Genomic DNA, 22,111 nt, shown 5'->3' with positions numbered 1-22,111 from the left:
TAGGTATGCTGTATTGTAATGGTGAATGATCTCAGGCTCTGTTATGTCTAATTAATCATACACAACATTAATCAATATCCACAAAGAAGAAGCTTCTTCACTGATACCAATCTCCTCCTCAGGCTTCATCTGCCAAGAAGCTGATTGACTCACCCTTCATTTCTCAGAGCTCTTACTCTCTCTCTCCGCCTCATGTTTAATTTCTCCTCCAAGGCTTTCATGATGATTACTGTACACCTCTGCCGTTTAGTCAATAAACCAGCCCACCCTTTTTTTTGCCTTTTTGCATCTTTAACTTCCGTATTGCTGAACGTACACTCCAGTCACACATTATGCCGCACGCCCACACGCGAGCGAGCACAACACAAACACTTGCAGCCGGTGACGCCGGGCTGAACCTGTCAGATAACTGACTGCTGTATGAAGTAACGATGCTGTTCATCATCACACGGCGAGGCGCGCGCTCTGAGATAGCCTGCTCGGCGACGGGCAGGTTCTCCGTGCCCTGCCAGTAAAGAAGCGGCTGAATTATAAGATGGAGACAAAAAGGGGGAGAATGGGAGAAAAGCTAACAAAAGAAAAGAGGAAAGAAAAAAAAGACGGAGTGCAAGAGAGGAAGGCAATGACGCAGATGATGTGAGAGTCAAGACAGAAGCAGGAAAACTAATGGACAGAGGTAACCACTCTAATAAGTCTTGTTTTTGACATCTATTATGGAGCAATGGATGCATTGGCTTGAACGCTGGGAACAATCCAATCATTAATGAAAGCCCCGCCTGTCATTCCAAACTACTTTATAGAAGCGGGGGTATGGCGTAAGATTTCACTCAATATTAAACAAAGTACAGAAACTTTTTTCTATCATCTTAATATTTTCCTTCTCGTCATCTACGTCCCCCTCCCTCTACAGAAAAGGTGTCAGAACTCATTTTAGTTCAGAGGCCACATACAGCCCAGTGGGATCTCAAAGGGGTTGGGCCATAATAACCCACACCAATCAGCCACAACATTATGACCACCGACAGGTAAATAACATTTAAACCATCTTGTGACAATTCAGTGTTCCGCTGGGAAACTTCTGGACCTGGCATTCATTGGTGTGGATGTTACTTAGACATGTAGCACCCACCTAGACCAGACCAGGCACCCCCACCCCATAGCAATGACACTCCTTGATGGCAGCAGCCAGCAGGATGCACAAAAACACTTCAAGAACAACTAAAAAAAAAACATGAAGAACAGCACAAGGTGTTGTTTCACTAGATCCCAAACTGATCAAGTATCTGTGGGATGATCCACAGAGGCCCCTCCCCTCAAAGACCCCCCACTAACAACATTGTGTTGCCAGACACCACAGGACACCCTCAGAAGGCCCACGTCCATTCTCTGATGAGTCACCACAAGAGAGACCTACACAATAGTAGGGAGGTGGTCATAATGTTATGCCTAATCGCTGTACAAATAAAGACCAGTTCAAATGTTCCCTACTCTTTAGTTTTAGTGCAAAGAAGAACAAGTACATTATGAAAATGTTTTCATCTAATGAGCAATCTGAAAAAAATAAAAATAATTGCAATTTCGTCACATTGCCGTTATGCGTGCCAGATTGGACCCTCTAGCCATATGTTTGACCCCCCCCCGCTCTACGGTACACCCTGGTTTGTGTGCTCATGCTTTCGTATTTCTAAATCTGTTTTCTGTGCCCAGATCCTCCTCACTTTCTCCACACCTCACTCTTTCTCGCCTCTCTTTCCTCACAGGTCTAGTTATGAGGTTACAATGCCCACAGTCCCTCTTCTCCTCTCTTTGCCCGGCTCTTTTCCTGTCTTTGCTTTCAGTTCCTCCTTCGTTAAATAAGTTGATTTTCAAGACCGCGGGTTCTTATCGAGCGACTGAGGGGAGTTATTCAAATGCATTCAGACGCTTATCTCTCACCCTTTCATGCGAGCATTTATTATTTTTTTTATCTATTTATTTATTTGTTTTGTACATCAAACCCGCAAATGCCAGTGCTCTGGAGTACCGTGAACGTGTAGGAATCTTGCGTCTCTCTGTCCACGGGCTGCACCAGGGTGAGATATCTTCTGATTCCCGTGGCCGAAACTGAGAAAACATGAGAATAGCTGTCCAGGGAGAACTGGAGCTGAGGATCCCGGGTCTGTGGAAGAGATAGAAAGAGAGACAGAGGTGTGTTTATAGGTATAGAGAAAGCTTTACCTCCTAAACGACTCACTGAAGGAATGACTGCCCGAGAAAAAGGACCCTTGGCAAACAAATATGAGCTTAATATTACGGAGACAAAACTGGTCGTTGAACTATTTGTACCTGTGCCTATTCCCAGGTCCATATTTAAAACATTTCATGTTATAATATATCTAAAATTTAAGGGAAAACATAATGTATTCTGATGGTTTATATGCAAAACAGCAAAAATGTTTTTTAAAAATGGTGTTTTCTTGATATAAAAACTCTCCTAAGAGGGCTCAGTGTGTGTGTCGGTGTATGTGCGGCATACTCAGTGATGGAGAGGCAATCCTTAAGTCCTCCTCTGACATTACCTACACAGTCATCTCTTCTGTGTGTGTGTTTGCTGTGTGTGTGTGTGTTTGTGTGTGTTTGTGCTCTCTCATTCCAGATAAGGCTGGCTCAGCAGGGTAGGGGGGCTGATAATATTGTCGATGTAGCCGTTGTGGATATTGAGTCATAAATAAGCACACAAACACAGCACAGTTGGAGCCACGCACACTCAGAGACGCACACATTTGCATGCACGCACATAAATAAAAGTGATGGACTGCACGGGAAAGCAATTAGGACTAATCATCATTGTTGGTGCTTAATGCCGGAGGAAAGACCGGGGTTAGCGATATTAAAAATACCTCAATGTATATCAATTGCCGCAAAACACACAGTTTCGCGGCGAAACGCGCACAGACACACACATTATCCTCCCTAAGCCCATTCTCCCTGCTGCTGGGGTCTTTTAGAAAGCAATGAACCAAAGCTTGTTTTTGTTAAAATGCCTATGCTACATCTTAAACAAACTAAGCTCTCGGGAATGCATCGGCGATAACAATGTTGCAGCACTGTAAATTCTTAAAGCATTATTACCGAAAGGCAATTTAAGACGGAAATGGGTTTCCTATCCAGATTCGCGGGGAAATTAGATAAGGCAATTCAGGCAGAGAGACGAGATTCAGCCGAGCGAAAAGGAGGATGGAAGCGGACACTTGAATGGACCCGTCCTTCATGTCTCTGCGGTGCGTTTTAAATACGGCTGCTAGGTCTGCTTAAACGACGGCTTTATTTTTGGTTGAAGGCCAGAATTCTGCTATTGAGGCCTGGATTTAGGATTTATAAGGTAAAGCAGAAAGCAGAAGTACGTCATTCTGTTATACCACAACATATAGATGTGCTACCAGCTGACCATGGGCCAAACCCTCTACGCTAGACAGCGATTGCTCAGTCACAGCTTTGCAGCCTGTCAAGCTTTTGGTTAGGGTTAGGGTTAGGGTTAGGGCAGGAACTTGGAGGGTTATGTCTTTTAGTTCAGCCTGACCAAAGTCAAAAATAAAAGAGCAAGGAAATGATATAAGACTTTTTTGGAAACCCACTTTGCATCTTTGTCAGCTCATTTTCATGGCAGTTCCTGAAATAGTCTCAAAATTCCAACAACGAAGCTACTTCACTGGGTTAGTAATGGTTCCGAATCTTGGACTTTTAAGTTTTACACTCAAGCTTTGTTTTCGACTGTGGTTTTCTTACGTTCTTTGTGGCTTTTTCTTTCACTTTCAGTCACTGCTTGGTAAGGTTTGGGCAACAAAACCGCTCCGTAAGGTTTTTCCAGCCGAAATTTGCGTGGATTTAGGCAACACAAAAATCTAAATTTGGGTTAAACCCTTTCAAATATGTACAACGGGAACAGCAGATGCAGATCCAGCAGATTTTTTAAAGTTGCACTCTTTGTCACACAAAAAAAGGGACAATTTATGTCCAATGAAACAAGTAACTGATTCAATTTCATGACCATTTCACACAATCCCATGTGTCTGGGCTGAGAGGAACACCTAGCAGGGTTATCATTGTATATTTCATATGCAGCGTACCAGAATGGGAAGCTTGACAGGCCTATCATCTGTAACTATGGCGCTCAGTGAATCGTCAGTTTCCATTCGAGATAGCAAACTGTTATATGATCATGAAACGCCAGTCACGGGCACAGTTCCTGTTAACGTCAACCGGCAGAAGATTCAGAGAACTCAGTGAAAGGAGGTAAAGACAGAAGGAATGAACTCAGCTGATACCTACAGCGGTCTCATTGCGTGTCAGCTACAGAGGAAGGAGATGCAACAAATCAAATGTGTTAGATTACGACAGAATACAAAATATCATATGTGAGGCAAATACAAGGTATGATTATATTGGTGGACAGGGAGAGCCACTGGTCCACTGTTTCCATTATTCCGGCTCTTGTTTTTTTAATCCTTACCTCTTCTACGTCGTTATCCAGAGCTACGATGGCCAGAGGTGAAGACAGGCTGGTGTCGATCGCGACGGTGGTCCCCACCCGTGACGCCTCGCTGATGTAACCTTGATAACCGTTCTCCAGGAAGTAGGGTGCCTGGTTGTTCTCGTCGAGAACTTCTATTTGGAGGTTGGCAAAAGCCGGCAGGGGGTGGCCGTTGTCCTGTTCTGCCTGTGTAGGACGGAGTAAAAAGGGTTTTTGGTCTTAAAGCAAGGCTGTTAGTACCAGTCCATGCTAGTTCCACATCTTGGCTGTAATAACAATGAATGTACTCTTCAATACTTGCGGCTCAAGTCTCTAGAAGCTATGCATACCTGGATTTAAATGGTTTGTGCTATGTTTTCACGGCAAACGTGGTCAAATGTTGTCATTTTTGTTGGGGAGCACTTGTGAAATCCCATTTTTGTGTCGCTCAACTTACGCCCCACGGCGTTCAAGTCTGGGCTTTTGCCGGGCTACTCAAGGACAAGCAAAGATTCCTGCATGGACTTGACTTTGCTTTGGGTCATTATTGCTGCTGAGAAAGCACCCCGCTAGTATGACGCCATCAGCGCCACACTTCACTGTTGGGATGGTATTAAAAGTTATTTACAAGGTCCTGGTGCTCTACACACTGTTCTTAGAGTGTTTTTGACTCATCAGATCAGATTTTTCCTACTACAGAGGTTGTCATGTCCCCAGTACTCAGTGTGGCTTCGGTCCCTTTTTACTCTAGAGTAAAGACATCAGTGAGCGCTCCTGAAATAATCGGTTGTCCTTTCCATCATCTTCTGAAATAACAGACTTCTGAAACCCTGCGAGGGCAATTGTTGGGTTCTGATCACCTCCCTGACCAAGGACCAGCCCGCAAGATAACTCAGTTTGAACGGATGGCCGACTCCGTGAAGTGGTTTGAGGCCACTGCGATCCTGGGGACACTCTTTCCTCTCACTTATTTTTGCCATATCACACTTTTATCGTGATGGCATACAGAAAGATCCTAGGACCCCAATGGCCTGGTTCGTGCATATGTAATATTGGCTCATTTTCCTGAATAAACAAACACACATGAACAGTATTTTTGTTTTTATTTGTTTGATTGGGTTCTACCTTCAGGACTTGATGTTTTGAGCCGTTTTTATGCAGGAGACTTTCTACACTGTGTGCAATTCCTGTCTTCCTTCCAGCGGGATGCATCTGAGCCCAACTTGGAGAGCTGCCGAGATTTGTTTTTGCATTAATTTGCAAAAAATATATAAAAACAGCCCAATAGCGTGGTGTAGATTTTCAAAATTGTCAATTTACAATTTAAAAGTGTGCAAAAAAGAAAGTAAAACGACCTATATACTCTCCGAAAAACACACTACGTATTCTTTTCCATTCCCAGCTTATTTATATCTGCCGTCGTTATCACCAGTTTATTCCTGTCACTCCGCTCGCTCACATTTCTTCCCCCTTCCTGTCATCCTTTATTAGTTCTTGTGAGATCCCACATTCTTTACCAGCCCACGAGCATTCAAGGATTTTAAATATCTTTGTGCACTCACCTACACACCTTTATCTAGAGCAAAGACTGAGAGGAGAAATTCCATTTTCAGTTTCAGCAGAGCAGAGCCCGCTGTTTGTTTTGCTGGTGTAATTCCATTACTGGTCTATTTGGGATAATAAAAGAAAAATACACCTACAAGCAACATGACAGGCTTTTTTATTACACCCCTTTTAAAATGTTCTGGATGGACCTCTTTTAATTGACAGGGATCAGGAGATACCAACCAAACAAACTGAGGAGGAACAGTCAGTCTAAAGCAGGAGGTGTCCAAATCATTTTAGTTTCGGGGGGCCACATCCAGCCCAGTCTGGTCTCAAGGGGCCCGGACCAGTAACATAACAGAATAATAAGCTATAATAGAATATTAATATATAATAGAACATTATGAGACTTGTCAGTTAAGGTGAACGTTCTTCTTCTCCTCCTTCCCCATCTCCTACTCTTCCTTGTTCTTCCTCCTCCTCCTCCTCCCCTTCTTCTTTCTTTCTCATTTTTATCCTTTTCTCTTCCTCCTTCTTCCCCCTTCAACTTCTTCCCCTCCTTCTTATGCTCTTCCTTGTTCTTCCCCTCATCCTCCTCCTCTCCTCTCCCCTTGTCTTCCTCCTCCTCCTTCTCATTCTTCTTCTCCTCCAGCTCCACCTTCCCATCTACTTCTCCTCCTCCTCCTTCATCTACTTCTCTCTCCTCCTCCTTCTCCTCCTCTTCCACCTCCTTCTTCATTCTTTCTCATTTTTATCTTCCTCCTCCTCCTTCTCCTCCTCCTCTTCATCATCCTCCTTCTCCATCTACTTCTCCTCCTCCTCCTTTATCTTCTTCTCCCCCCACCCCTTCTTCTCCTTCCTTCTTTCCCCTTTTCACCTCCCTCCTTGTCCTCCTTCCCCATCTCCTTCTCCTCGTCCTCTTTTCTCTCTTCTTCTCCTCTTCCTTTGGAATGATAGGACCCTCTGGAGGGCCAATTTTGGCCAGCGGGCCGCATGTTTGACGCCCTTGGTCTTAAGCTTACAGATTTGCTCACGAACAGCTTGATGGACATTTGAGGGTTAAAGAAAGCACTGCAGAGTGAAATGAGAGGTTCCTTTGGTGTTTCCACAGGAAGAAAATCCTATTAAAAGTCTGGTGTTTGCAGCCACGGCGTCTCTCACCTTGATAACCAGATCAAATCTACGGTAGAGCTCTCTGTCGACGGGCTTCAGCAGCAGCAGCTCCGCCGTGGTTCTGTTCAAGCTGAAATATTCTGCATAGGACTCTGGTTTGCCTGAAGAGAGAAAGCAATAAACACGGTATTAACACAAAGGGTTTATGACAGAGCAAGAAACAAATTTACCAAACTAACAAAAAAATATATATATATATATGTGTGTGGGAGAAAGAGAAGAGGAAACATCAGTCACCGGTTTAAAAATCAATACATGTGTGCTGGTTGTGTTACTTGGGGGAGTATGAAAAATAGGGAATGAGAGGAGGTAAAGGGACGGCTAATGCTCCTGGTTTTCTCATCTCAGCTCTCGACAGGTGGGGATGCACACACTCAAACACACACACACACACATACATATATGGTGCTTAGGAATGCTGCATTGTTCATTGGGGAAATCAAGTTTCCTCCGATGGGGGAGCAGCCACGCGGGCACATGTGCACAATCACATATCTCAAGCGTGCACTTCCACGCGTTTGTGCTACATCTTTATAGCACCGATAGCCGCGGCATCGATTTGATGGGCTCCTTCCGAGGGACGGTGCATTCCAAGATTGCGTGCTTCTTCCTACTGTGTTGGAGGTAATGGCCATGAGCCCCCGTATTCTTCTTAAGTTATGGTCTTTGTGGCTGGAAATCTGGTCCCTGCGCACGTACATGCACTCCATATTCCACTCAGGGCGTCTGGTTCTTTTAAATATTTTGGTGTTTACTCTGTGCTCCTTACTTGATAGCAGCTGATGGCGCAACACGGGGGTGAGAGTGGCTGTCTGGGAGTCAAACATGGGTGTTGCAGTTAAATGGTGTGCAAACTAACCATTGGGCTACAGGATCACCCCGACGGTCAGTTCTGGAAAATAATTTGTCATTTTGCCGTCCAAAGGATATTTCCTTCAGCTCACCGGTGTGACAGAGCGGAACTAAAACCGCTGCGTTTACACAGAATTTCCCTCAATTGACCGTCAAGGATAATTGCTGTTTTTATCCATTTGCTCATTTTAAAACCAGGATGCGCCCCGTCACATTTCCCTTACTCGGACAGAGATAAGTTTCACAGCAGAAGTCTGGGAAATGCAATCAGGTCCGTTGGTGGATTTGTACGGACTATGCACATCTTCGCCAGTAAAAAGGTTTTCGTGACTCTGCACTTTGCAGCTTCCAACAGCAGCGATGGAGATGTCTTCTGGCAATATTGTCCAGATTGCCCTTATAAATCACCGTCAAATTAAGGCTGCTTAAGCATTAAGAGGAAGACAATTCAGAGTGTGTGGTTTTCTAACGTCGTGTTTTTTTAATTTTTTTTGCAAACTGCCTATAAGCACCCTGTTAATTGATTCCCATTTTACTCCTCAGTTAATTCCGCTCCTAAACATTTAAGTGGCTTCGTCAAAGGGCCAAGAAACTGACAGTTGACAGACTCTGAGCTGAGGAGCCCTGAGGCCACAGATCTGCATCTGACAAGATCTGTCTCCAACAAGTCCTATGTGAACAGACGTCCCGGCGCTGTGTGCCTGTATGTACATCTCTTTTTATTTTAATGTGACAGTCACAGTTAACTATAGAGGACAGGCTGCTGCTGCTGCTGCTGCTGCTGTCTTGGTGTTCATCCGAATGGGTTTAATAAAATTGTGTAGGTTTCTGAGCCAAGTAGGTGACAGCTAAGATAAATCCTCAAAAAAGAAAGGCAACTGGACTTGTAGAGTTTCTTGAAGATGTCTCATCCAACACTTCGGTTCTAAAGGAGTGGTGGAGGAGTTGGGGTTTAAATAGGAACATCTGTAGGTGTTACCCATCAGAAAATCATATGACTAGTGTCTGTTAACGACCAGATACTTTGACCCTGTCCTCTTTCTCCAATGAATGGTTCTCTAACAGCTCTTTATCAGTCAGAGGCTCCAGACTCATTGGCGGTTTAGGCTTCTGCGTCAACGCAGACCCTAATGTCATAGCCTGACGTGTACATCCCCAGAAATGCTGCAGTGACGCCGACCGCAAGACATGTGGTTGGTCCGCGTGGTAGTAGCGTGTTTCCGCTTTAGTATTTCCGTCTGCTTCTCCAATTGGTTGTTTTGGATCAATAAAGATGGAACACATCGAGGAAAGGTTAACTGAGGAGGTTCAGAGATACGAACATTTGTACGACTCGTCTTTGGCGAACTTTCAGGGAAAGTTTCAGTTGTCATTGTTGAAAGCGAAGCAGGAAGTAGAAAGAAAAATGAACCCGACTGGCAAAAAAAGACACAGCTCCGACTAGTGTTTTGGGGGCGTTGTTACAGAGTGAGCAAGACTGATGAGCACACAAGTATAAATGACTCACACCAGCGTAGGCTACATATGTAGGTTACGGCGTTTATGTCCCACAACACCTTAAATGAACCCTCAAGGTGTGAACAGGGGGTGAAACTTCTTGGTGACAGACTGTGTTTCTTTCACACCATCTCTCTTCTCTGGATAAAATGTCAACATTTTTGTCTTCAGATGAGCGTCATGTGTCCGCGATTTGTTTCCTGACGAGCTGGTTCTCCTGTGTTGAGCCTTACGTTTGTATACTCCTCACTGCACTGAACAGCATAAACTACTAGTGCTTTTGTTTCTGGGTGTTTTGTCTTTGGGGTGAATTCTCCAGCGAATGAGCATCATTCATTGGACAAAGAGGACAGGGTCAAATGCTCTCCTCCAACAACAGGTAAGTCTCTTGCTAGGTGAGTTTCTGACAGGTATTTAAACCCCAACTCCTCCACCGGTCCTTTAGAACCAAAGAAGCTACTTGGGTGAAACGTCTTCAAGAAACTCTACAAGCCTTTAAAGGCATCTCTCATGGTACTTTCATGTACCATGTAATAGCAGTATAGTCAATTTCCGGATAAATCTGTTGAGAAATGGTTTAAACAACAGAGAGGAATAAACATCCTATATTCTTATCAATGATTTAATCCACCCACGCTACATTTGTGGAATATAAATAATACCATCTTACTGTGTGTTAGTTAGCAACAAATGTACAACCCCAACATTTTCAACCTACCAATGAGGATGGAGTATAAGATCCCCGGTCTGTCAGAGGGAGGTTGTATGTTCCTGTCCTGGTCCACGGCTTGGATGGGTGGAGTCACGTTGAGGGGATTCACTTTATTCTGGAGACAAAACCAAAGAGCCCATTAGAGTTGAACAGTTTGAGGCATTGAATTATGGGTGAAACAGGATACCATTCTGCCCAACTCAGTTGTTCTAATGTAAGAAAGAGAAGCTTTACTGTTTATTGATGTAACCACAAACTCAGATTATGTCAGCAAAGCAAGTGGGCGCTAAACAGCAAAATATGAAAATCAATTGTTGGCAAAAACAAGACAGTAGCACGCTTTAAATCACATGAAGGGCACCCCTTCAAATCCTCCTTCACATAAAATTCTGCGTGTGTGCACGGCAGCAAAACCACACTGGAAAGACGAGGAATGAACACATTAAATATCTACTGCGTTTATTGTACATTTGCTGCGGAGATGCACAACACAGCAGGACTGTGTGGCCTCATCTGTATGCAGGCTGTAGCGCCGACTTGTAATAGTGCAATACGCTGCGGTGTGTGTACTACAAGACCCCCCGCTGGGAGAAATATAACACGTCTATAGGGGGATAAAACCTACAGTGGTCAAACATATAAAATGTCAAGCCAAGCACAATAACGAGACGGTTTCCGAATGTCCCACTGACACACTCAAAGCAACAGCAGTGCCATGATACAACGCTGCACCACTGCACTTGTCATGCAGCGCTTAAAATCCACGAGACATCGCTGAGCTCTCATCACTGAGAAGAGGAGGAGGAGGAGGAGAGGGACGCAGGTACCGATGGAGTTATGTCAGGTAATGAAGTGGAGTAAAATAAATATGGGTGTAAATATACAGATGAGAGATGAATCTGCCGAGAGCTGAGGGTAAACAGCAGGGCGAGATGTAAAAGCAGTAAATAAGAAAGGAGGAGACTGAGATTATATGTGCACTACAATTTCTGTTGACATTTTACACTCCGCTCCACGACGGATAAAAACTGAAAGCGCTGCAGACGATATAGTGCTGCAGAGCATGCAGAGAAAGGGTCAGGATGTAGACGTGATAGCGAAGGCACGGATGCTGTTTTTGGAATAAATTCATTTAAGACGTGAGCTTTCAGTGAATCGGTTGACAGAGCTGGAAGCTAAATGTGAGCTCGGCATCTATACATTTGCTTTAATCTTGTAGTCAGGAGGGTTCAGTTGATCCGCGACAGTAGTCCATTATCTGCTCCATTCAGAGTTTGACCTCGACGCCTTCAGAAAGCTAAAGAAACCACGCGGGTTGTCTCCTTTTCACTCGCGCAGGTACCGAAAGGCTCGACCTCTGTTAAACAGATACGCTTTAGGGGTTTTTAACAGAAGGCACTAAAAGCAAATGCACTTCACTGTAAGTAGCATCTCCAACGAGGCTTTTCACTGTAGAACAAAACAAAACTCTTCAGTTCTCATCCTTTGTCGTCGAGATTCTTTTAAAAATGTTTTATTTAGTGCTATTAAGGACGTTGCATGTGGTCAAACTTGCTTTAATATTGCAGGTTATAAATTGCACCTTCCTAATATTGTGCAGGTCTCCCTTGTGGTGACTCATCAGAGAATGGACATGGGCCTTCTGAGGGTGTCCTGTGCTGTCTGGAAACAGGAAGTTGTAAGTGGGGGGGCCTTTGAGGCGAGGGGCCTCTGTGGATCATCCCACAGATACTTGATCAGTTTGGGATCTAGTGAATTTGGAGACCAGGTCAACACCTTGTGCTGTTCTTCATGGTTTTTGAGTTGTTCTTAAACCGTTGCTGCCATCCAGGAGTGTCATTGCTATGGGGTGGGGGTGCCTGGTCTGGTCTAGGTGGGTGCTACATGTCTAAGTAACATCCACACCAATGAATGCCAGGTCCAAAAGTTTCCCAGCAGAACATTGAACTGTCACAAGATGGTTAATGTTATTCACTTCTCCTGCCAGTGGTCATAATGTTGTGGCTGATTGGTGTATATGGTGTGCATTAAAAGGTACTCACTAGTGTATCTTATATGAATTACAATTGCAACTGATCATCATTTAAAGTAACCTGCAGAAATATAATAAAATAATAAAGGACCTAATATGACTTGTTTTAGCTTAAAATGCACAAATGTACAAAAAAATACAGATACAGAATTACGCATTACACTTTGCATTGTTCTTATATAAATGTTTCTCTGCCTCTTTTGTGTTCAGCTGTCATTATTGACAAAGTAAATAATCAGAAGTGTGTAATTCTTCAATCACCGCGCATGCGTTATCAATCATAGGGGTTTAGCTCAACCAGTTCACTCCAGGGGAGCCTGATATAACAGAAGTCACACTATGAAATGTGCCACTAATGTAGATCCTCGAGCACACACGGCAAAGCAACCTGGGCAAGTCATATTAAAAAAGGCTCTCCAGTCGCTGGGCTTTCGAGGATTACTGTCAGTATCACGCAGGCAGGCAGATTCAAGCAGGCGACACGCCGCGGAATCAGCAGGTAAGGGAGGCAGCAACAGGTAGCGAGCAGACGTGAGTGACTCAGACACTACACAACTAAGCAACGCCGCCTGGCACACCGCCTTTTATGTACACGGGGGGAACTAATGAGCAAATGAGCAGCAGCTGTGCGGGCAGGTGGCTGATCCGAGAGCCCTGAGCTGCACAAATGTACGCGGGGAACACGGGTTGTGGTGCAGGGGAAATAAAAACATGAAAGAAAAAAAAAGAAGAATAACAGATGGCCGTTTGCGCAAGGCAGAAAACGGCGGTGAAGATAAAGGCAGGCGGAAAAGAAATTAAAGTTGCTGTCGTCTTTGGCGTTTTGTGCAGCGTCATGCAACCAGTCGTGCTGCCAGTACGACTTAATGACAAACCATGTGATCGGTCAGGTTCGGGTTGAGTTCAGTAATCTGGTTTTCCCTCACAGCTATACATTTCTGAGTGACAGAGGCAGAAAGGTTTTTTTTTTTTTTTAAGTCTATGTGTGAACATGTTCTGACAGCAGAGTCCTTGGTCTAAATGACCAGCATATTGGAGGGAGAGAGAGTGTGTGAGGGTTAAAGACACAGAGAGAGCGCTTATGTTGGCTCTGAGGCTCTGTCATATCTTATCAGTCTGATTAGGACTCAAACTATTACAGAGTCTTGACTTTTCTCTCACCTCACGTCGTCTCCCTGCCTCCCTGGCTTTCTTGTACCAGAGGAACAGCACCTTTCTTTCTTCCATTCTTCCTTTCTTTTCATCTGGGTCATGGTATACCCCAAAAACAAAGCTTAAACAAGGGCAGCAGGACTTGTAGGGTTTCTCACTTCACAACTCAAGAAGCTACTTGGATGAGTGGGGAAACATCTCCAAGAAAACCCGAGCTTGGGCTTTTTTTTTTATCATTATACCATGGGTTTCAGTTTTGGGACTTCTATTCATTAAGTCGGACCTGTTGCCAGTGAGGGTTGGACTCCGCCAGGGCTGCCCTTTGTCACCCGTTCTGTTCATAACTTTTATGGACAGAATTTCTAGGCGCAGCCGGGTGGGGGAGGGTGTCGGGTTCGGTGATCGGAGGATCTTGTCCCTGCTTTTTGCGGATGACGTGGTCCTTTTAGCTTCATCGAACAACGACCTCCAGCTCTTGCTGGGGCGGTTCGCAGCCGAGTGTGAAGCAGCTGGGATGAAGATCAGCACCTCCAAGTCAGAAAAGGGTGGACTGCCCACACTGTCGGGGAGGAGGTCTTGCCTCAACTAGAAGGGAGTGAGAGATCGACAGGCGGATCGGAGCGGCATCTGAAGTGATGCGGATGCTTAACCGGTCAGTCGTGGTGAAGAGAGAGCTAAGGGTAAGGGGTAAGGAGCTTGGACATATGGGAGGATCTCAGAGTAGAACCGCTGCTCCTTCACGTCGAGAGGAATCAGTTGAGGTGGCTAGGACATCTGGTAAGGATGCCTACTGGATGCCTCCCGGGAGAGGTGTTTCAACCCAGGACACAATAGAGGGATTATATCTCTCGTCTGGCCTGGGAACGCCTGGGGGTTCCCTGCTGAAGCTGCTGCCCCCGCGACCCGGACCCGGCTAAGAGGGAGAAGACGAAGACGAAGACGAAGATGAAGATGATTGTTCTGCATGGGTATTACTGTATGTTGTTCCTGCTTTACTTTGGTAAAAGATCTGTCCCCAAGGGCCCGTTCAGACCTCCCATTGAGATCCGATGTGGGCAATCAAATGTCAGGTTTTCTTCGAGCTGCAGTGCAAACTGTGACAACATCATTATCTACAGGTTGGACGTAGGCTATGAAGAAGGCAACGCTGTAGAAGCCAAGTGAGGAATTGTGGTGAAGGCGCCCTCCGTTGATGATGCATCCTTCATTACAACGGTCCGGCTCTAAACTAGAGGAAACACCGTCCGGGTCGCCGGTTGGCACAGAGGTTGGAAGATGCAAATGTGGCTACAGTGACCTACCAGCGGCATCCTCTGTGAGGTCCTTAGTGCTGCCTGGTTAATGTGCATCTCCTTTACAGCCCACGCCGCCCTGCATTTTTGTTACAGGTTACATCCAACTCACTCAACTCATAAATCTGATGAGGGTGGCACCGTTAATAAATCTTCTGGACTTTGGAAATCGCCACACAGACCGTCTCCCACTGTTTCCAGAGGCTGAGATTCATGATAGCAAAGACAAGTTCGTGTGTGAAAGCAGGAACCTGCAGCTTTTAATTTATAAATATATTTCTTTTTCACATCACAGAAAGAAGCCAAGGAACTGCAGTTTGACTCTGCTTGATGGTATGAGATAGGGGTTGTACCGACTAGTTGACTAGTCGACATCCGCTAACGCTAGCAGAGGAACGGTCCAAATCCTCTGGACAGCAGTCAGTTAACAACTTCACCAAATGTCCGGTGGTAACAGAGAGAAGGAGGCTGGCGGTGTTTATGGTGTTGGCGTGGGCTACAGCCGACAGTAGCCTGTTTTCAAGCTTGAATTACCTTGCAGAAAAGCCTCCGCAGCTTCTTTTGTGTGAGAAGCTACAATACGTATTCAGGTCAAGAACATAGATTTCATTTCAAATCCGAAGTCGCTCAACCCCTAGCACGAGATCATAAAAACTGAAACCTACGTAGCATCTGGAGTCACTCAGTCAGTCAGCAGCTTCACTGGGATCGAATTGACAAGTCAGAAAGTGTGCAGGTGTTTAATGCAACGTGTTTTACTGCATCGCTTCAGATTCAAAAACCCCCTCGAGAGCGGAGAACATCCCCCCCCACCCCCACGTCCCTATCATCTCCCTGCAACCTCTCCATCTTAAAGCCTGTCCTTGTCTAGCTCCTTCCCCAAAACCACGAGGTGTAAAGTTGATTTACTCCTGTAGTTCCTCGGCACGTCGCTCGGCCGGGAGGAGCGAGAATGTATCTGTGAGAGCCTGTGTGGGGGTGAGAGGACATAAACTAGAGAGATAGCTTCCTCAGTGTGTCTGGAGTAAAGTGAGCATGTGTGTGAGTGTAAATAGACAGATGAAACAGACAATGTCCAGTTAAGCATAACTGCTCTGCTGGCTACACACTGTAGTGTTGGAGTGTGTGTGGAGAATGATGGAGGGGGGGTGGTTTCTAAGCGGCATTGTTAAGTTGCAAACGTGCAAACAGCTGTGGAAGTATGAGCACATACCACACTTCTGCAGACAAGATCTGGTCAAACATCTTCATGCACCTCAGATTTACAGTCAGCTGACAGGACATACACGATGAACTTGGACCGCCCATCCAAAACTCTTTCTCGCGGTCGTTAATTATACAAGCGTTCCTCTCAAGTGCAGAGCCATGAAATAATCTCGTGATGCGCTGGAAAGTTTTTCAAACCGTAACCCTTCACCAGAAGGAGGTCAACAGCTCCACACACCGCGCCGCGTGATTACCAGTGAAGCTAATTGCTCACCGGTTTACACTCAAAATAAAAGCTTTTGTTCTCATGACGTGAGCTCAGTGTGAAAATATCAGAAGTTGCTCAGTCTGGTCATTTCTCTCTGGCTGCAATTACTCCATTCATTCAATGTGTTTGTGACGCAAGTGGGGCAAACGTCAGGCGACGGGAAGAGTTTCCGGGAAGGAACGGAAACGTGGCAGTGGGAGACGCCATCTCAGGATAAGATCTGTCTGCGTTGTCTGTCTTTTTCAACCAAGATTGTATTGTTTAATCTTCTGGACTTTGGAAATCGCCGCACAAACTGTCTCCCACTGTTTTCAGAGGCTGAGATTCATGATAACAAAGACCAGTTATATCAGCAGGAGGAGGAACCGTCTCAAAATAGGATCTGTCTTTCCCATCCTCATTCATTCATTCATTCATTCATTTTCCATAACCGCTTGTCCTGTGAAGGGTCGCGGGGGGGACTGGAGCCTATCCCGACTGGACAGGTCTCCAGTCTATCACAGGGCTAACACAGAGAGACGGACAACCATTCACACTCACACCTACGACCAATTTAGAATCACCAATGAACCTAACCAGCATGTCTTTGGACGGTGGGAGGAAGCTGGAGAACCTGGAGAGAACCCACACAGACATAGGGTTAGGGTTAGGGTTAGGGTTTGGAGATGGAGGGTACATGTGACCCAGGCCACCTCCAAATGTGGTCAGAGATTCGAACCCAGAACCTTCTCGCTGTGAGACATCTGACAGTACTGAACCGCTGTGTCGCTGTCTTTCTTGTCGTTTTCTAATGAATTAATTCAAGTTGGAAATAATTTAATAAACAGTCCCAGCAGATATGATGCTCCGCCGCAGACAGAACCACTCGGGACATGTTAGAAGAATTTATATTTTGATGGAACACGTCAACATATATCATCTATCAGCTGATTTTATTTAGCCTCCTTGTAAATTGTTAAGCTAGAATTTCAATCACTCTCTACTGAAGGCGATAAATAACGCCGTTATGCGCTTGACCACACAGATAGTAATAAATACATGACTCCTGCCACCGTACACACACACACACACGGTGTATAATGTAGGTACATAACAGGCACACACTTACCGGCTCCGTCAACTCCAGCACATTAGCCCGATACGTGATGGGACTGCAGTCACGGGTGTTTCCCACCAGAGTGCACGGGAGAAACATGGGACCCAGGTCGTCACCGTCCAGCACGTCCACGGTCAGGGTGGTGGTGGCCGTGCGGCGCTCGCTCGGATAGGGGGCTCGATCCTGGACAGAGAGACAGAGAGACAGAGATTTGAACAGCTCCACATTTCTGAAACTTACCAAAATCAAATTGATAAAAGTGAAAGAAAACTCTCGATGTCTATTTGTCTATGTCTATTCCCATTCCTGATATCTAATGAGGTCATTACTCCATATGGGTCAGTGCAAACTTTTACAGCCTGCACATTTTTTGTTTTTAAATGGAATAAACCAAACTCAAGTCAAACAGACCAAAATAAATAAATAAAATGAAATGAAAAGTACAGTATTTTAGTGCACCCACTCCCATCTGTTGCTGTGTTGTGGCCAACGTATTCCAAAAAACCTAAAAACAAATAATAATGCTCAAAACCTTTAACGTGTTCCAGGAATACGTCTCATTAACAGTTATTAATTACATAAGGAACAGAAGGGACACTCTTTTTTTCCTCTGTCTGTAGAAAATAAATAAAATAAAGAGATTTGTAAATAAAGAATAAAATAATTCTGGTATCTCTACACGATGAGACCAGGATGAAGCTTGCACTCTGTACATTTAAATCTTCAGAGATATATTATTGTTATTTCACATATGTTCCCCATAGCAATGACACTCCTTGATGGCAGCAGCCATCCCCAGCAGGATGCAGCCTGACACAGACACACACACAAAAACACTTTAGGAACAACTAAAAAAAAAAACATGAAGAACAGCACAAGGTGTTGACCTGGCCTCCAAATTCACTAGATCCCAAACTGATCAAGTATCTGTGGGATGATCCACAGAGGCCCCTCCCCTCAAAGGCCCCCACAGAACACCCTCAGAAGGCCCATGTCCATTCTCTGATGAGTCACCACAAGGGAGACCTACACAAACTGCAATATTAAAGCAAGTCTGACCACATGCAATGTCCTTAACAGCACTAAATAAAACATTTTTAAAAGAATCTCGACGACAAAGGATGAAAACTGAAGAGTTTTGTTTTGTTCTACATTCAAAAGCCTCGTCCATTCTCTGATGAGTCACCACAAGGGAGACCTACAAGATATTAGGAAGGTGGTCATAATGTTATGCCTGAACGGTGTATTGCTCTCACAACCCCTGAAAAGACTAATATCTGCTCAGTTTTCTGTTTCCTCATAGTGTAACAAGCTATTTTTCTCATTGTGCACCTATGTTAGCATACATTTGAATAAAAAAAAATACATATTTCTTCTTTGAGGAACTGGGAAACATCATCAAACCAGCTGCATTGTTTAACGACCCTCAAACATCTCTAATTAGCTTGAACGTTCAATCAAACACCTCCGTGACCCAAACACGCGGTGAGCTCTGAATATTTATAACAGCTCCCAACTGTTAACGGCGTTTAGCTGAACATTAATGAATTAATTACGTTTTCAGAGCAAACCAGCGCACAGATGTCTTGATCCCAGTAAGACGGTGCAATCAAAACATCTGAGGTTAAATAACTTTTATTTAATGTGCCACTATACGGCAATCTCTTGTCATTTTATCTGAATGAATCTCTTCCTGTTGCTCTACCAACCACTGTTTCCTTTGCCATAACGGTACCAGTGAAAAGCTTCTCTCCGCGGTCCGTAAGTCTTTGCTGAGAATTTATATTCAGCAGATTTACAGCCACTTATAACACTCCTAATATTGTATCCAGATGAACAGTGGAATATGTCAACCTTTCAAGCAGCCAGAAACACATTAATCTTTCAGTGTACTGTTAACTTTTAATAATGCTTTCAGGGTAAAGGGGCCTCGAAGCGTACCAATACTTTGCAGAATTCTTCCCCGAGACCTGAAGCTTTTGTAAGTGAGGCTTTCCTGTCGCAACAAGAACCTTAATGGTGCAATCAGCATCGCAAACAATGTCTCTGACGCTTCAAAAACCTCCACGGCCGCACCTCTCCATGAGTGAGTGGGCTTTGCTTATTGAGAGAAATTAAGAATACCATAAAGCTCTTGTATAAATAACACATCCAGAGGACAACAACTACATTAACAAAGACGTTAATGATAATTAGGGATGCTCTTACAGATCCCTTAAGGCTGACCCAACAAAGCAGAAAGAAAGGAAGAAAGAAAGAAAGACTCAGGCATAATGTTAAAAATTAACATAAAAATAACTACACTCTAGTGGCTCCACTCCCACTCATTCAGGAGACGGTTAATTTTCTTCAACCGTCCTACATGGTATGATATGAAAGAAATAATAGATTAAACTCAGGACTGGCTCTTAATAGCTGCACAGAGGATTCAAAGTTTACCAAAATAAATGAAAAACCACTTACGTTTGCCTGTATGATGACAAGATATCGTGTTATCTCTTCGTAGTTGAGTCTTTCTCTGAGAACCACGGAGCCAAACAAAGTCAGGGGGATGTCAAAGGTTCTGTTGGCGGTCTGAAAAACACACAGATGCAAAGCAGTGAGTCACGCTCAGAGCCGACGCTTCGGAGTTTCTAGACTTAAGGCGAGTCAGACATGAAGTAGACACGCAATAGATGAGAAGACGTGAGCGTATTATTTTGATGTTGGGCTGAATAAAAAGGAGCAGAGATGTTTCACAACTGAAGGGTCAGGGACAGCTCCTCAAAAGTGAAGCCAAAGCAAGTAGAGCTCCCCCTGGTGGCTGGCTGCAGTATAGGCCATAAGCTCCACCCCCTCCATGTTAGTGGGTGGGACTTGGGCCAAACTAAAACACTGAAGTATACGTCGAATACATTTTTTATTTTTTTGATGATGGTTTCTGTCATTTGAATTTGGTTTTAGCTAGTTATTTGACGCTATAGAAACAGGATGTGACATGATGGCGACTACCAGTTGCCATGCCAACCGCTCCACAAAGCAGTTCCGTGAGACCGTGAGTGTTTTGTTTTTAAAATAAGCACAGTGTATAATGCAACATTTCCTTGTAACTGGCGAAGGTAGAACAGAGCAACGGAAACGTGAGTCAGTCCAGAAGAAGTTTGGGCGGGGCATCGATACTGGGGCCCCACCTGGCTCCACTCTTGGACCGTATCAATCTGACTCTGGCTGCAAAGTCGCAAGATGGCTCCACCCGTATCCCCAGGGAAACTAGCATCAGTTTGGCTAATGCAAGGAAGTGGAGCCGTATTTGTCCATATTTATATACAGTCTATGGACTTAACCCAAAGAGATCTACACTCAGTTTAACAAATCTTAATTTTACATCACATGCACACAGCTCCACTGACATCCTTCTCCCCTGAAAGCAAAAAAATGCCTCCATAGCCTTCATAGTATCCTCATTTAGCAGGAAACCAGTCCCAGCTAAAGGACAAACGTAATAAATTATACCTTCTTCTACTTGAACGCGCTTCTGTTATCAAAGAACACTTTCCCCGATGTTTCCCCTTACAAAGATGACACATTCCTAATTTACTTAATGTTTAATCAGCTCAGAAGGCAGACGGGTAACCCACCGGGTCCTTAGGGTTGTACTGGATGGTGTACTCTATCTGTCCGTTGGGACCGTCGTCGATGTCTGTGGCGCCGTTGTTCCCAAAGAACCCAGAGAAGATGGTAGTTCCTACCGGAGTCAGCTGAATGAAAAAACAACAGAGACAGAGTTTTATCATCTTTGTCAGACGCTTTCTGCATCACTGATGTAAAACAGGTCATACCCTGATCCGCCCGTCGTCTCCCTGCGCCTTTAATCAGTGCCTTGGTCATTCTTAATCTCGTCGGTGTGAATATTTACTACAACTCATCACATCTTTTAAGAAAAATCGAGTGACCTAAATACTCGCAGCGGCCCAGTCCTGCTGTAATTATTGAGGTCAGGCTCCGACTTAAGTGTTTGAATGCAGAATAAAATTATATGAGAAAATAAATGGGTTTACATACAGAAGAAGAGGAGCACTATATTCATTCAGTAAAAAAAGATACTCGAGACAGAGCGAGCGACTCCAGCTTTGTTTTAACACTTGTTGTAACAGCTTGTGTCTTATTATTGGCTATAGGACGTATAACTCCTCTGCCCGCGTCACAATTTACAGACTGCATTATTACTAATAGTACAGAGTACTACAGAGAGGTGGGGTAACACCCTGGACAGGTCTCCAGTCTATCACAGGGCTAACACAGAGAGAGAGACAACCATTCACACTCACACCTACGGCCAATTTAGAATCACCAATGAACCTAACCAGCATGTCTTTGGACGGTGGGAGGAAGCTGGAGTACCTGGAGAGAACCCACGCAGACACAGGGAGAACATGCAGTCGGCTTAGATTAGAACCCAGAACCTTCTTGCTGCGAGGCATCAGTGCTAACCACCACACCACTGTGCCGCCCCGCTCCAGTAAACACTCTAAACCAAACTCCACCAGCAGCTAGGGTTAAGTTGGGGAAGAAGACGCATGATAGAGAAGAATTTAAAAAATAATAAAAACATAGGAGGAGGGGGAAAAAATATTACCATCAATGAGGTAATAGGGTTAGGGGGCTAACTGACTATGTATGCTAGCAACAGTTGCTTTAGCACAGATGATGCAGATATGTTAAGTTAGCAGCATGCAGACATGTTTTTTAGCTAACACTAGCTTCAAAATAAGTAGAAAAACACAAAATCAATTTGTAAAGGTGGTCAGCCATATAGAA

General features: G+C 44.5%; 1 protein-coding gene across 1 annotated transcript in view; it reads right to left on the bottom strand.

The window, feature by feature from the left end:
* LOC311504369 (protocadherin-15-like) overlaps window positions 1-22,111 on the bottom strand; it is a 197,009-nt gene that overhangs the window by 116,333 nt on the left and 58,565 nt on the right. Inside the window, exons 7-13 of the mRNA XM_084567402.1 lie at window positions 20,932-21,051; window positions 19,778-19,888; window positions 17,327-17,497; window positions 10,275-10,383; window positions 7,196-7,308; window positions 4,490-4,696; window positions 2,024-2,158 (exon numbers count right to left, since the gene is read on the bottom strand). Coding sequence (XP_084423528.1) covers window positions 2,024-2,158; window positions 4,490-4,696; window positions 7,196-7,308; window positions 10,275-10,383; window positions 17,327-17,497; window positions 19,778-19,888; window positions 20,932-21,051 — 966 coding nt within the window. The remainder of the gene's footprint in view (window positions 1-2,023; window positions 2,159-4,489; window positions 4,697-7,195; window positions 7,309-10,274; window positions 10,384-17,326; window positions 17,498-19,777; window positions 19,889-20,931; window positions 21,052-22,111) is intronic.

The sequence above is a fragment of the Chelon labrosus genome, assembly GCF_963514085.1.
Source record: "Chelon labrosus genome assembly, chromosome: 19".
In the NCBI taxonomy this organism is placed as follows: domain Eukaryota; kingdom Metazoa; phylum Chordata; class Actinopteri; order Mugiliformes; family Mugilidae; genus Chelon; species Chelon labrosus.
The sequence above is the reverse complement of the archived record's forward strand: the minus strand, read 5'-3'. Positions and strand labels throughout refer to the sequence as shown.